The sequence below is a fragment of the Desmodus rotundus genome, chromosome 9, assembly GCF_022682495.2.
Source record: "Desmodus rotundus isolate HL8 chromosome 9, HLdesRot8A.1, whole genome shotgun sequence".
NCBI classification, from domain to species: domain Eukaryota; kingdom Metazoa; phylum Chordata; class Mammalia; order Chiroptera; family Phyllostomidae; genus Desmodus; species Desmodus rotundus.
The window spans coordinates 63,638,177-63,653,507 of NC_071395.1; the positions used below are offsets into that span (position 1 = coordinate 63,638,177).

The 15,331-nt window shown below is 46.9% G+C and overlaps 1 protein-coding gene and 1 pseudogene across 1 annotated transcript; both read left to right on the forward strand.

Moving 5' to 3' along the window:
- The first annotated feature begins 443 nt into the window (after positions 1–443).
- On the forward strand, positions 444–1,260 carry LOC112308786 (phosducin-like protein 3; annotated as a pseudogene).
- Positions 1,261–3,263: 2,003 nt separating this feature from the next.
- On the forward strand, positions 3,264–15,149 carry CENPV (centromere protein V). The gene is made up of 5 exons (XM_024565172.3): positions 3,264–3,721; positions 6,257–6,355; positions 7,847–7,916; positions 12,911–13,025; positions 14,128–15,149. The coding sequence occupies exons 1-5, from the start codon at positions 3,336–3,338 to the stop codon at positions 14,250–14,252; spliced, it is 795 nt and encodes a 264-aa protein (XP_024420940.2). The 5' UTR covers positions 3,264–3,335; the 3' UTR covers positions 14,253–15,149.
- The last annotated feature ends 182 nt before the right edge of the window (positions 15,150–15,331 follow it).

Sequence of the window (15,331 nt, forward strand, 5' to 3'; positions counted from 1 at the left end):
AGTTCAAAATCACGACGGTGAAGCAAGAGTGGTCTCCCATGCAGAGGACTGACTGGGAGGAGGACAAAGGACCCTTTTAAGATGCTAGAAATGCTGTTTTGATCTGGGTGGTGGTTGTGAAGTTGTGCATATATGTAAAAATACTTCAGTCTGTGTAAGGTTCAGCCCGATTTAGAAATGAAAAACATGAATTCGAATTTTATCTTAAAGATATTATACTGTTAAATTGGCTTGAGGTGAAAAAAACCCCGAATGAAGTTACTGCACACCCCAAACCCAAGAAGGCAATTAAAAAGGTATGTGCCTGAACAGTATGATTCTAGGAATTAAGTTGACTTGATTCAATCAAATAGTAACTAGAGTAATATGAAAACATTAGTTGGTCTAACTCTGAGGAGAAGTGAAAGAATGGAAAGAGAAAAATAAATTGAAGTCATGGGCGCATGCGCAGAAGAGAGCTGGTGCGGGCGGGTGGGTTTGGGGGAGTGGGGAGGGGCTGGACTCTGCCAGCCTGGCTCGAGCTATTTGAGACAAAATTCAGGACCCCAGGGCAGACAGTGAGTGGAATGAGATTTTATGCAAAAAATAGGGCATGTTGCCCACGAAGGAAAGTTTAAACGAACTGGAAAAGGAGGCAGAAGAGGCAGAGCAGCGAATCCTTCGGCAGTCAGTTGTGAAAAAGATGATAGATACGACTTCGGAAGAACTGGAGGGTAGTGAAGACGAATTTAATGAGGAAGACCAACGAGCTATTGAAATGTACAGGAAGCAGAGACTGGCTGAATGGAAGGCAACTGAAGTGAAGAACAAATTTGGAAAAGTTTTGCAGATCTCAGGAAAGGATTGTGTTCAGGAAGTTACCAAAGGTGGAGAGGGCTTGAATGTGATCTCGAACCTCTACAAACAAGGGATTCCTGTCTCTGTGCTGATCAATCAGCACTTCAGTGGACTTGCCAGGAAGTTTCCTGAGGTCGAATTTATCAAAGCCATTTCAACAACCAGCATACCCAATTATCCTGGTAGAAATCTCCCCACAATGGGGAGATTTACCTTGAAGATGATATCAGGCTCAATTTATTGCACCTCTGGTGTTTGCTGGCATGAACCTGACAATAAATGGGTTGGAATGGGAATTATCTGAGTATAGAGCAATCAAGACAGACGTGGAGGAAAACCCTAAGACACCAACTGAAGACGTGTTTCTGTCCTTGGTGGGGTGTTCATACCATGAGGAAGGGCAGTGATCCAGAGAACGACTAAGGCTGTGGCTGCAGTAATATTTTTTCCCCTAAAGATTTATTTATTTATTATTTTTTACTTATGATTTTAGAGAGTGAGAGGAAGGGAGATAGAGACAGACGGAGAGAGAGGGAGAGACAGAGAGAGAGAGAGAGAGAGAGAGAGAGAGAGAGAGAAGGAGAAACATCAATTTGTTCTTGTTCCACTTGCTTATGCATTGATTGGTTAATGCTTGTACATGCCCTGGGGGTTGGAACCTGAAATCTTGGCATTATGGGGACCATGCTCTAACCAACTCACCTACCTGGCCAGAGTCTGAACTTTCCCTTTCCCTTTCTTTCTTTCCTTCCTTCCTTCTTTCCTTCTTTCTCTTCTCTCTCTTCCTAGATTTTATTTATTTATTTTTAGAGAGAGGGGAAGGGAGGGAGATAGAGAAGGAGAGCTGACTGGGTACCTAACTCAAAACCCAGGCATGGATTGCCCTGACCAGGAATCCAACCCCTGACCTCCTTTGCAAGACTAAGCACAACCAACTGAGCCACACCAGTCAGGGCTGAACTTTCTTGATGTGACAAATCATCTGGATTTTTTAAAAAAGGAAAATGTAGGAATGAATCCTTTGGTTTTAGCCTTTTGTAATTATGTTTCAAATCTCGTAGATCTCAGAAATAATCATTGCTGTGAATCCTATTCCATTTCTTGGAACTCTTTTTTTCCCCTTTTAATATTTTTTCATTTTCATTTTATTTTTTGTTGTTTTCAGTTATTACTTATTTTTGTTTTTCTCTTGCTCTTCTTTAAACCTCTCTTTTTAAATGTAAAACATTTCCTTTAGAAAAAGCTATTGGTATGACAAAAACAAAAATTAAAGGAATGAAGTTAGGAATATTAGATTAGAGGACCTGAGAAGTATGGTTGATATCAAACAGGCTGCTTTGTAGAAGTTAATATCTGATTCCATACTGAATATGGAAATGCACAGGACTTTGAAGGACAAAGATAATCTTGAAGAACAAATCTGGAGGACTCTGATTTCATGACTGAGTAATTAAGAAAGTAATTAAGACAGTTTATATAGAAAATTCTTAGAGAACACCATATAAAACCCTAATGGATACAGCTAAAGCTATACTTAGAGGAAAATTTATAGTTGTTAATATTTTTATTACTAAAAACACTGAAAATAAATGAATTATGTATTTAATTCAATAAACTATTAAACTAATGATAAGATAAACAAAAACAGAAGAACGAAGAAGGTTGAAATTAAAGAAATAGAAAACAAAAAAGTAGGAGAATGAGTTAGAGAAAATGTTATTTCTTTGAATTTATGAGTAAAATATCTAGGTTTCATCACCGGTTCTTGTGATTTTTGGCTTCAAACTTTGGTGGTGTGTTCAACAAAACCATAATCACGTAATTTAGTCAGGGTTTCATTCATTCATTAATTCTAAAAAACCTGTTGTCCACGGTAAACAGGTTTTTTAGAATGAATAAATTGTAAAACGCACGCACACACAGAGTTTTATGTAAAGAGGGAAAGACGGCGTTTAATAACTGTGGTTTGGGCTGCTCTTTGTCCAGCAGGTAGCCGGTGCCAGGCCATTTACACACATTAGCTCATTTCAGGCGCACGCTGGCTCCAGATAAGTACTGTCCTCTTCTTGAAGACAAAGTTACGGCAGGTTCCCCGCTGGGATGTAGCTGTGAATTCAAGGCCACAGCCCCCCTAGGTCAGGAAGGAAAGAAGCAGCACTTTGGATTCAGAGGAGACGGAGGCATCTCTGCTGGTGCAAACAGGCTCTGGGTGTCGGGAGACCAGGCCTGAAGCGCGGTCTTGTTTGGCCTGCATCTGGCAGGTGGCAGGTGCAGGCCGGAAGGCTGGCGAGCGGGCGAGCTGAGACTCCGTTTAGTGCGCAGCGGGTTGCGGGGAGCCAAGTGCGGCAGGCCGGGGACCAGGGCCGAAGCCCGAGGCCGGCGCCGGGGCTGGCGGGCGCAGCGCCCCCTGGGCGTGCAGGTTGGTCTGCGGGAAAGGGCGCGCGCGGGGCAGCGGGGACGCGCGGGCTGCAAGGCCTAAGCGCCGGGCTGCGGGAGCCATGCGGCAGACTAGGAGCAACGCGTCCTCTGAGCCACGCGGGCAGAAGCGGCCTGGGGCCTCAAGGGCTCCCGCCGCCGCCGCCTCAGCTCCCGGCGCCACCCGCGCACGGCGTCCCACGGGCCAGGCGGGGGGCAGGAGCCTGGCGGCGACCTGGAAGCCGTCGGCCAGGCAGCGGCCGAGGCAGTCGTCGCCGCTGGCCCAGGAGGCGGACCCCGGTGAGCCGGAGCCCGCGCTGCTGCCACCGCCACCGCCCCCAACCCCGGTGACTCCGACGTCCTCGGTGGCCACGTTGGACCTGGGCGACCAGAGGGAGCGCTGGGAGACGTTCCAGAAGCGGCAGAAGCTCACCTTCGAGGGCGCCGCTAAGCTTCTGCTGGACACCTTGTGAGTGCTGCGGGGCCGGGAGCGCGGGAGCCGGGGCCACGCTGACACCCTCAGCCGGGGAATCGGGTCGCCGGCCTGCCTTGCGCCTCTGCCTACTTGCGCGTTTGGGACATATTTTAGGTTCTGCGTCTTACCCGTAAGGTGACCGCTGCGCTTTCCCCTGGTGGCACCAGGCTCGTTCCTAATTGTAGCGGCCTTGACTAGAGTTGGGGCTTCTCCTCGGGAAGGGTTGGGGCGCCGCCTCGGATCTTGAGGGACTCAACGGCGCCCTGGGACACGAAGGGTGTTTCCCGGGACAGCCATCGCGTCTCTTGCCTTAGCGGGCAAAGGGTGCCCGGGTCTTTCCTAGTGAAAAGACGATAAATGCCACGTCTTTCCTCATACCTGTGTTGCTTTTTATATTTACGCAGGTGTTTTTGGAAGGGGTGGGAGGGGAAAGGTATGGGGATGAGAAAAGCTTAATAGAAGTTTTGAATCAACTGGGATGAGAAATCCCGTTTTTGTTCCAGGCGCTCGCTGGGAGGGAGCGGGGCGGCGGGGAGGGGTTGCTGCATCCCGGATTAGAGCGCGCACAAAGAGGTGCTGGGATTCAGGAGCGCGGCGCGGGCCCCTAAGATGAGGGAGCCTCTCTGTTCTCCACCTCAGATGCTTCTGGGCAGCGCACTCTCCCTGCGCTCCCACAGCTTCCATACTGCAGGGAAAAACCCTCCAGCTCCTTAGGTGACCAAAGGAGGATTACACAATGTCCATGATGTTGGGAAGGGGCTATTAATGTTATCTTTGGCAAGGTCTGCCTTGTTTTCTCCAAATGTGATAGCATATAGATTCCAGCTCTGGAGAACAGCTGTGTTACAGAGAAATATTTTAGTTCCCCAATAATATCTCCCAGTGTCGATTATTTTATGAATTGGAAAGAACCACCGAAACCCTAGAGGAAACAAGAACAACCTAACAATTGCCTAACAACTTGAGGATTACCAATTGAATAAAAATGTCCCTTGTCTTTGTTCCAGAAGAAATTCTCTTGGTGAGAATTGCCTCTCAGAGACGCACTATTCGGATTTGTGTGAACCTCACTTTTTATCACTTTGGAGTATAGACTGAATATTTTTTTACCTATAAGAAACCGAAACTCACCATATTAACTTATGTGCAAAAGGAATGTATAATTCTGCAGTTTTTGTTAAAATATTGTATGAAAAAAAAGTCTGGAGGACTATTTAGCAAATAGTTAACTGGATTCCCGTGGGTGTTAGGATTATAGGAGACTTTCACTTCTAATGTTACCAAATGCTGTACCGTTTTACATTTTTACAGTAAGTATTAATTGTATATGCAGAAAATATTTACATCAAATTAACTGATTCAACTTGTAAAGAAACAAGATAAAGCATTCAGTCTTTAAATTTTTAAAAAACATTGTAGCTCATATACCACATTATATTAGTTTCGGGTGTACAACATAGTGATTTGAGGTTTATATGGCTTATGACGTGATCACCAGAAGCCCAGTAACTCTGCCATCACACAGGGCTGGTGTGTTCTTACGGACTGTGTTCCCTGCGCTGCAGCTTAGTGAATCCCTGTGACTTATTTTATACCGGGAACGTTGTACCTCTTATGCCCCTTCACCTTTTTACCTGTCCCCCCATGTAGTCTTAATAACCAAATAAATGCAGGTTAAAACCACGGCAAGCTGTTTTTCCTATAATTATTGCTTGAAAGGTACAGTGAAATGTTTTCTCATTGATGACTGATAAGAGTGTCCAGCCGTTTTGGAAAGCATTTTGATGATATCAAATCTTAATCATGTTTAATTAAGGACCTGCTTATATATATATAGTAAGTTTTAAAGGGATTAAAGTTGTATGTAATGTTTATGTATACTTCTGTAAAAAGTTATCTGTATGTAAAATACTGGAGGGGAATATAGCAAAATTATAAGGGCCGTTGTAACTTTCTCAGAAGGCTTTTGTCTGAACCCTCAGACTTGGTTGGGTCCCTGTGCCTTTCTTTTTCATAGTGGCCTGACCACCTTTATCACAATCATTTCAATATTATTTGGGTAATTTGTTTGACGGCTGCCTAAGGGCAGTAAGGCCGGGAGCCATGCCTGCTGTATCTTGGTTACCGCTCTCTTTTCAGTGCAGTGCACTTGTTTCGTAAAAATTTTTAGTAAATATTTGACATATAAATAAAAATGTTTGAGTGGTGGGATTAGAATTCCCACCACTGCCTTGTCCCAAATTTTTGGAATGCTTTCTTTTCCCGTTTAACATATAAGGCATGGGACTCACGTGAGTTCTCATATAAGACGAGAGCTCATGGGCGAAGAAGGCACTGAGACCTTTCTTTTATAAATTCACACACAGTTCCTCCTCAAAAACAGGGGCGTCTGTTGTCATGTAGAGAAGAGTTTTGTCCATCTCGCTGCTTTCTTTCCACAACAGAAGAGAGAAGAAGCACGCGCTATGCAGTGGGGACCCGCTGGAGTCTTCAAGAATTCTTACCCTCCCGATGTTCTGTTTTGTGCAGTGAGTACCAGGGCCTGGTGAAACACACGGGAGGCTGCCACTGTGGAGCAGTTCGCTTTGAAGTCTGGGCCTCGGCAGACTTACACATCTTTGACTGCAAGTGAGTGTGTTCTCTTCCCAAGCTAGTTGAGAAGGACTTCTGAGTTAGAACGCAGGGCTTCAACATCTGCTGGGGAGTTGGGGTATAGATGAATCAACATATACCTGGTAATTGTTGGGGTCAGGTGATGGGTATTTAAGGGCTCATTGTTCTATTCTTTCTCCTGTAGCATATACTAGAAGTTTTTAATAATAACATTTTTTTTTAAAAGATGGAGGCTAAAAATAACTAAGCCTGTTATGTGTCTGTGTGAAAGAGAGATGGGGAGAGAGCTCACTCCTACAGCCCAGCCCCAGGTGACACAGCAGGGTCCTGTGGCTTGTGCCAGGCAGAGTCACCCCTCAGACAATTCTGCTGGTGGGTGAGGGAGTGGTTAGCTGGAGGTCGGTCGGTCTGGGCACTGAGTGAAATGCCTTGGACAGAGTCTTCAGTGTTGGGGGGTAAGGGCAGTAAATAAGCGGGTGTGTGCACCTGGAGCTCACCATTCTCTAGGCCCTCTCGCTCTATCCTTCAGGTGAGGCAGATGGCACTGCCAGGCTCTGTGGGGAGGGGCTGCTTTTTAGCACCTTCCCTGGCATTGTGACAGAACCAGGACTGCAGGCTCTGGCTTCTGTACCTCTTGCCCCTAGCTGGTACCTGAATTATACATGAAAAATACATCGTGGAATTACTCAAATGGGGAACTGACCAGGCTACTAAGAGTGGAGTCCAGATTGGAGAAGCACCATGGATTCTTTTTTTTTTTTTTTTAATTCTAGGAAGAGGAGAAGGGAGAGAGAAAGAGAGTGAGAGAAACATTAATGTGAGAGAGAAACATCGCTAAGTTGCCTCTTGTATGTGCCTTGACCAGGGACCAAACTGGCATCCCAAGCATGTGCCCTGACTGGGAATTGAACTCGCAACCTTTTAGTTTGTGGGACGACACCCAACCGAGCCACACTGGCCAGAGCAGCACCATGAATTCTATACTAGAGGATTAGAGGATCCTCTAGATAGAGGATTCTGTACTAAATTAGAATTTTTTTGAAGGTGGACTGAAAAGAGGTGGCTTAGAGTGAAATCCAAAGATGGCGGTCCCGAGGACCTGTTTTCCTTGGAGCTAGGCTCTCTGGGCTGCGTGGATGAGGACAGAGGGGGACAGAGCCTTCCCTGTCCGCCTGTGGTGTGGCTGTCCCAGAGGTGTCAGACTGGCTGTGCCAGATATAGGTGTCTGTAGAACGCAGTGGCTCCCTTCACTGTAATGAGCTGGAGGCAGGGTTGGGAGGAGGCACACGGCAGAAAGGTGGCTCTCTTGGCCCTAGTTTTGCAAAGTTGCATGGTCTCAACTGCTGGGTGTGAGACCTGTGGGCAGAGACCTTCCCTGGATAGTGTTGAAAGCAGCTTCACTTCTGGGGTCAGCAGGCTCTCAAAGCCAATCAGGTTGGGCCCCTTGGGCACTCAGAGGGTGCAGATGGCTGTTCACAACCTGGGACTTGCTCTGTCTTTCTGTAGCTGCAGTGTTTGCAAGAAGAAGCAGAATAGACACTTCATTGTTCCTGCTTCTCGCTTCAAGCTCCTGAAGGTTAGTGCTAAGAGCAGGGTTGAAGATGCAGAGCCCGTGGGTGAGTCCCCCGCCGACAGCACAGCCCCCGGAGTGCAGCGGGAAAGGAGCACAGCAGGGCCGCTCTGGGGCTTTAATTTCCCTGGACACCAGCTGTCGTGTTTATTTTTAAAATGTTGTGTTATTTTTTTCCCTTATATTTTGGATACTTATTTGATATTACTGAGGAGACATTTTCAAATAAATAAGATCACCCAAATCCTATCAACCAAAGGTAACCACTGCTAGTATTTTGATGTACAGCTCTGACTGGTGTGGCTCATGCCTGGGTTGTGGGGTTGGTGCCCGGTCAGGGCATCTGCAGGAGGCAGCCGGTTGCTGTATCTCTCACACATCAGTGTTTCTCTCCCTCTCTTTCTCCCTCCCTTCCCCTCTCTCTAAAACTAGATAGACAAAATCTTTTAAAAAAAGAGAGAAATAACTTTAAAAAATATTTTGGTGTATATCTTTGTGCATTATTTTCTACACAGATAAATACATCTCTCTCTATTTTTTTTATCAAAGTAGGATTTTACCTTTCTTTCTGTTTTATAATTGGCTTTAGCATTTTCCAATGAAAAATATATTTTAAACTTTATTATTGTGGGAAATTCTTTGTGCTCAGTGCAACGTTTGGAAGGTACAGAAGGCCATATATACAGTGAAAAGTCTTCCCTCCACCGTTCAGTCTCTTCCTCCCCCACCATTTCCTAGTTCACCGATCCCGCTGTTCCTGTGTTTGCACCATGTTTTGTTATATGAATCTACCATAAACAACTCTCTGTATTTGACCTTTGAGGTTGAGTGCTATCTTTTTCCAATCATAACCAACACTGTGGTGAACCTCCCTGTGTATAAATCTTCGATAATTTAGAAAATATATTTTTAGGCTCAGTTCTCTTAGAAATAAAATCTGTGGTCAAGCAGTAGAAACTCTTTTAGAAGGTCTTTGGCACAGTGGTGCTACTGTGAGGTGGGGCTTTCATTCCATCCTTGGTTCCCCTCGGTTGCCCCCGTGTGGTCTGACAGATCTGTGCATTGGGGTGATCATCTGCTTCCACGCTTGTCTCCTTTACTAGACCATGAGGGTCTCAAAACACCATCATTTGTCAGGTCTGCCCAGCTCCTGGCTCATAGGCTTGACATTAAGGAGGTACTCAGTGTCTTGCAGGAAAGACTAAGTGAATGAATGTGTGAGTAATGGTCTTTCCTAGGTAGTGAGAGACTTAATCCCAGATACTTTGGGCTGATTTGTCTTCTATTCCCTTAAAAACTTTTTAAATAAAAATGGAAAAAAAATTTATTGCTTTTAGAGAAAAAAGAGGAAGGGAGACAGGGAGAGAGAGGGAGAGATTAATTTGTTGTTTCACTTATTTATGCCCTCCTGGTGATTCTTATATGTGCCCTAACCAGGGATCGAACTCACAACATTGGCACATTGGGACGATGCTGTAACCAACTGAGCTACCCAGCCAGGGCCTGTGTCTTATTCTTTATCAGTTCCTTGATCCTCCATGTGACTGGTAGGGGAGGTGGGACAGGCGGGCAGCATACCTGTGTCTCATCTTTCCCATAAGCCCAGAAGACCGCCAGGGTGCTCTCCTGAGATGCCTGCTGGAGGCAGTGGCCCCAGTTCACCTTTGCTCCTGAGCACCCAGGACAGATGGTTTCTGAAGACACCACCAGGTGCAGCCATGGGCTCTTGGGTCTTGGAATTGATATTTTTTCCCTTATTTTTTCTTCGTGGTCCTGCTTATCAATGCATTTTTTGTGCTCTACAGCAGCGTTCTCTTTTTCGGCTCCAGCCTGTTGAAGGAGCAAGTTTCTGCTTGTTTTTATTTATTTATTTATTTTATTTGAGATATATTTGACATACAACATTTATATTAGTTTCAGATACACAGTATAATGATTCATTATATATATGGTGTTGGTTTTTTTTAACAAACTAAGTACAAAACTTACTATTCATACAACAGGTATTTATGGGACACCTACTATGTGCCAGGCACTGTTCCACTGACGCTCAGCAATTAACAGGACAGATAAGGCCCTTCTTAGAGTTTACGTTCTGTAGTGGGGAGGCGGAAAAACTGAATAAGAAAAACTCTGGTAGTGTTGTATAAGGAGTTAAAGGACAGCAACGTGACAGAAGATCACCGGGTGGCTGGTGTAGACTGGTCAGCAAGGCCCTCTGGTGTTCTGATCTGAAGGGTGCAGACGGGGTCGTGTGCAGGAGTGCCCCAGGCGAAGGGAACACAGAGCGGAGGGTGTGAGGAGCACAGACGCAGAGTGTCTGAGGAGCTGACCCACGGCAGGTGTGGTGGAGGTGATGGAGGAGACTAGGGTGAGTTGGAGAGAGGCAGGAGCAGACAAGGAAGTAGATTTTATTTTTTGTGTAGTGTGAAGCTTGTGGAGGTCTTTAGCCGGGTGGTGAGGAGACCTGCTTCAGTGTTTTCAAAGCTTGCTTTGGCTGCGGTGTGGAGAGTGGGCTGTAAGGAGGTGAGTGCAGAGACAGGGCTTGTTAAGGCCGGTCAGCTGAGAAGTGATGGCAGCTTGGATTACGATGCAGCGTGGAGATGGGAAGAACATAGAGGATTGGAGATATGCTTTGAATAGGTAATTGGACAAATGTGTTCAAGCTGTGGTTTTCAAACCTCATGTGTGTGCACAGTCCCTGTGTGAAAACAGACAGCTGAGCCCCACTCTTGATCCTGTGGGTACTGGGACGGGGTGGGGGGATAAGAATTTACATTTCTTACATGTTCAGGTGATGCTGCTGGCCGGAGGACCCCGCTCTGAGAGCCACTGTTCTAGTGAAACGCTGAGCAGAACTCTGAAGGATTGGGCATGCAGATGAGGAGGACAGAGGAGTCAGTCACAGCCACAGTGTTGGTCTAAGCGACCAGGTGAATGGAGATGCCAGACCCTGCAGGAGACACAGGTGGGGGTGCTGGAATGAAGAGCTCTGTTTTGAGAAAGTTCAGTTGAAGAGGCCTGTTGGACATTCATACAGAGAGAGGAAGTGGGCAGCTGGTATAAAGCCTGGGGTTGTGGAGAGAGATCAGAGTGGGAGCTTTGGTTTGGTGGCTGTTGCCTTGTTGATGGTGTGTAGAGCCAGGAGACTAGTCAGCTGGGTAGAGATGTAGCCAGAGGGCAGGGGCTGAGGACAGAGCCCTGGGGCAGGCCAGCAGTCATAGAGAGCCCTGAGAAGGAGGGAAAAACAGGAGAGTGTGGTGTCCTCGGAGAGATGTTCCAAAATGGATGGAGTGGCACCGAGAGGTCAGGTTAGGAAGAACAAGAATCCAATGGTCAAGAGATGTGACCATTAGATTTGTCAACATGGAGGACAGTGGTGATTTCTGACTTGGCACGAAGACAGAAGACGTGACCAGAGACGTTGAGAACATGGCAGTTGGGTGATGACAGGCCGTGCATTTTAGTGAGGAGCAGGAGGCCGTGGTCAGGTTGGTGGATGCGCAGAAGAACCAGGGAATGAGGATCTGGACATCACTGGGTGACCTCCAGTAACGAAAGAGGTGAAGCAGGGTGTGAGGCAGCTCCCAGTTTCTCTCAGTAATTTCTTGGGGCAAAGTGCACACTCAGAAAATCCTGGATGGTTCCAGACCACTTGGCAATTGTTCTTTGCTGCTTCTCTGTGGTGAAGTGGCTGTGGGGTGAGACCAGGCCCCTCAGGGAGCTCTGCTTCTGGAAGGCACAGGGCTCCAAGGGAGTTCTGGTGGCGGGGAGGAGGGATGCAAAGGCCTCCAGCCCAACCACACACACACACACACACACACACACACACACACACACACACACACACCCCAGCATGTGTGCCCTTTTTTATTTTATTTTATTTTTTGTTTTATTCATTTTCCTTTTTTTGTATATCTTTAAAAAATAGAAATGGTGCTATACTACACAAATGGTTTTATACTTCGCTTTTTCACTTAACTTTGTAACCTTGTAGATTGTCCCATATTAGTATTTGTAAATAGAACTACCACATTCTTTTCAAAAGTTGCAGAATACTCCATTTTATGAATGCCCATAATTGCTTTAACTAATCTTCTATTGATGGACATTTTCAATTTTTCCAATCTTAAGCCTTTACAAACAGTGCTGTAATAACTATATACAGATGACATTGGATACATATGGAATTTTAATTGTAGGATGAATTTCTAGAAGTGGAGTGGCTGTGTTAAAGGGTATGTTCATTTAAAATTTTGGCAGATGCCAGATTTTACCAGTTTACATTCCCACGACTGATACACGAGAGTTCATGTTTCTCCACATACGCCTCAATCTGGGTTAAACAACTTCTTGATTTTTGCCCCCCTGGCTGTGAAAGTGAAAAGGATCTCATTGCAGTTCATGAGTGTAAACATCGTTTCACAGGTTAAAGAGCTGTTTGTTTTTTCTTTTCACTATTTGGTCATGTCCTTTGCCCAATTTCCCATTTGTTATCCATTTAGGAAATCAGCCCTCTGTCTGCGATGTTGGCAAATATTCTTTTCTTAATTTGCCCTTTGTAGATGAATTCAAATACAGTTAACAGTTTTCTTAAGACCTTGAGCAGTGCTGTGTGTGCACAGGGAGAGCCAGCCCCTAGCACGAGCCCTGGGGAGCAGACGTTTCTCTGCCTGCCACCAACAGGGCACACCGTCTTCCCGTGGACCAGGGAGGGGATGAAGCTGAGTTGTTCTGTGTGCAGCTGAGCCTAGAGAAGGTGTGAGCTGCTGCTTCTCTGGGTCGGGGACCCACCTGCATGGATGCATCTCCGGGCAGTGTGGGTGGTTCCCTGCCCCAGAGAAGCCTCCAGTCTCTGGGAGGTTGGATATGTCCTCATCGTCCTGAGAGCCCTACAGAAGGGCCCCCCAACCCACTGAGCCTTTTAAAAGATGTATTCTTCAAATGACAAAAAAAACTCTCTTTGTAAAGAGAGCACCCGTCTGTCTGTTTCCCCTCAGGGAGCTGAGAGCATAACCACGTACACGTTCAACACCCACAAAGCGCAGCACACCTTCTGTAAGAGGTGTGGCGTGCAGAGCTTCTACACACCCCGCTCCAACCCCGGTGGCTTCGGTGAGTGAGGGCATTGGCCACAGCCCAGGGCACACGGTCGCCTAGGGCCGCCCTGGGTGGGTGTGCTGCTGAGAAAATTGGGCACTGGTGCCCTTGGCTGGCCTCCCGCTTGGCGAGGCCCTTCCACGTGCATGTTTTGGATGAACGGGGCTCTTCGGCAGAGCCTTTTTGAAACGAAGGGATGTAAGGCTGGCTCTGGTCATTCAGGTGCCAGCCAGGTCCTAATTCTCATTACTGGTGCTGCGGCGCTGTGTGCCGCCTGGCCAACATTGAAAGGTGGGGAGGAAGGGGGAGACGATGGGCTGGTGGAAGGGGGAGGGAATTTTAATAACAGTGGCTAAAGGGATAAAGAAAGCAAGAATGAGGAGCATTGATAATGTCATTAAAAATTTTTGGTTAGTTCAAAACACAAACAGGAGAACTCCCCCTGCCACAAGTCCCTCTTCAAGTCCTACTTGGATCTGGAGGGAGAGAACAACCTTTAAACATTTGTTCGGAATGATGCCAATTGCAGGGCGAATTGAGCGGAAAGCAGCGTTGAGGATGCTCCTGAGGCATCTCAGACCCTGTATGGAGCACCCCCCAGAGCTATGCTGGGACAGCTGTGGCCATGACCTTCCCGTGGCAGGTGGTCCCGCATCACCCTTGTCCTTCTGGCCCATTTCTTTAGTAGCCCCTGTGTGTTCCTCATGTGTCGCACGGAGACTCCTTTTCACCTCCCTTGAGGCACAGGAAAAACTTCTGGAAAGTGTCAAGTCCTATACTAATGTGAGGCATTTAAGGCTTAGAGAGTTACCTGTCTAAGCCCTGGAAAAGGCCTGTTCGAGATCGCTGTAGGCTGAGGCTTTCTCCTCTTCTGTGCTCTCAGCTTGGTGCTGACTGAAGTCTGTCCTTGGCCACCCCTTGGCTCAGGAAGCCCGCTCCCCAGCCGGGAGACGAGGATGATAAGCCCTGAGGCTGACACTGTAAACTCCGGTGTATCATTCTGAAAGCCTCCCATGCAGTACAGTGATGCTTGCAGGTGTGGGCCTGTCCCAGAGCCAGTACAGCACCTGGTCTCACGCATCCTGGGGACCCCTTTCTCTGTGCCACTTCCCTCCAGGAATCGCCCCACACTGCCTGGATGAGGGCACCGTGAGGAGTGTGGTCATCGAGGAGTTCAATGGCAGTGAGTGGGAGAAGGCCATGAAGGAGCACAAGACCATCAAGAACATGTCCAAAGAGTGAGCTCCTGCTTCTTCCCTTCCTGAAAAGGAGGGTGATTGGGGCCAGCAGTTTGCTGTCCCCTCTGCACGCGGTGGCGCTGTGAACCTGGCCGACCCTGGCTGCGGCCGTGCAGAGCTCTGCCCTTTGCTCCAGCTACCGGTTTCTTTAGGCAGCTCTCTGTCCTTCGTCAGCTCAGATCTTGATGCAGGCTAGTTAACATCTTTCTTTCCTTCCCCAACTTTTGTGTGATCTTTTAGAAAAATAAATATTTTAATATTAAAGCAGTTACTATGATTTATCATTTTCTTCGCACTTCGATTTTGCTTCTGAGGCCAGTCAATCAATAGCAGATGTTTACTGACTAAGGTGCTTCAGCCACATTGGGAGGGGAAGACAAGCCAAGTGGACACTGTTGGGAATGTGAGAATGTGGCTGATGACGAAGCCTCGTGAACTGTAAAGATACCACAAGCTCCAGGGCTTCAGAGGAGGGAGCAGGCTGGTCACAGAAGACGTGGGGAGTGGGAACGGTGTGATTTAAGTCTTAACGTAAACAACACATTTTTAGTGTATGTTTTTAAAGGAAGCCAAGTTTAGGAAGGGAGAAGGGAGAAGGAACTGTGAACAGGAAGGGGCACATGCTAATGCCAGGCTGAAGTGGGTACTTCTGATGGGAAGAAGTAATAAAAGAGATCAGAAAATATGTTGAAGCTGGACTGCGGACTGTTTTGGAGATTAGGCTCAGGAATTAGGCCTTTATTTTACAGTATTGGGAAGCCCTGAACAGCTTCGGAAAGGACAAAGAGGGCCTGGCCTGGAACCCAATCTTTTGGCTGCCTCCCCTGCCCCCTTGCTTGACATTTTGTCTGCCTGTTACTATTGGAAGAACCTTTCCTAAAGCATTCCTTTCATTACCAAATCGCCAAATCCGGAGTGTATGCGTGATGGCACATGCTTCATGGACATTTGCTTTTTGCGTTAAAAAAATTAACTGAAGTGATTTTGAGGTAGACTAGCTAAGGGAAAAAAGAGGGGAGAGGAAATTCAGTAGTTCCCCTATCCGTGGTTTGGCTTTCTGTGGTTTCAGTTACCACGGTCAAC

What these genes read in the sequence shown, in the direction of transcription:
- CENPV (XM_024565172.3), top strand. Translation starts at nt 3,336, where the DNA reads ATGCGGCAGACTAGGAGCAACGCGTCCTCTGAGCCACGCGGGCAGAAG. An exon ending in TTACACATCTTTGACTGCAA is followed by an intron (nt 6,356 to 7,846) that starts GTGAGTGTGTTC and finishes GTCTTTCTGTAG; the next exon opens with CTGCAGTGTTTGCAAGAAGA. An exon ending in CTCGCTTCAAGCTCCTGAAG is followed by an intron (nt 7,917 to 12,910) that starts GTTAGTGCTAAG and finishes GTTTCCCCTCAG; the next exon opens with GGAGCTGAGAGCATAACCAC.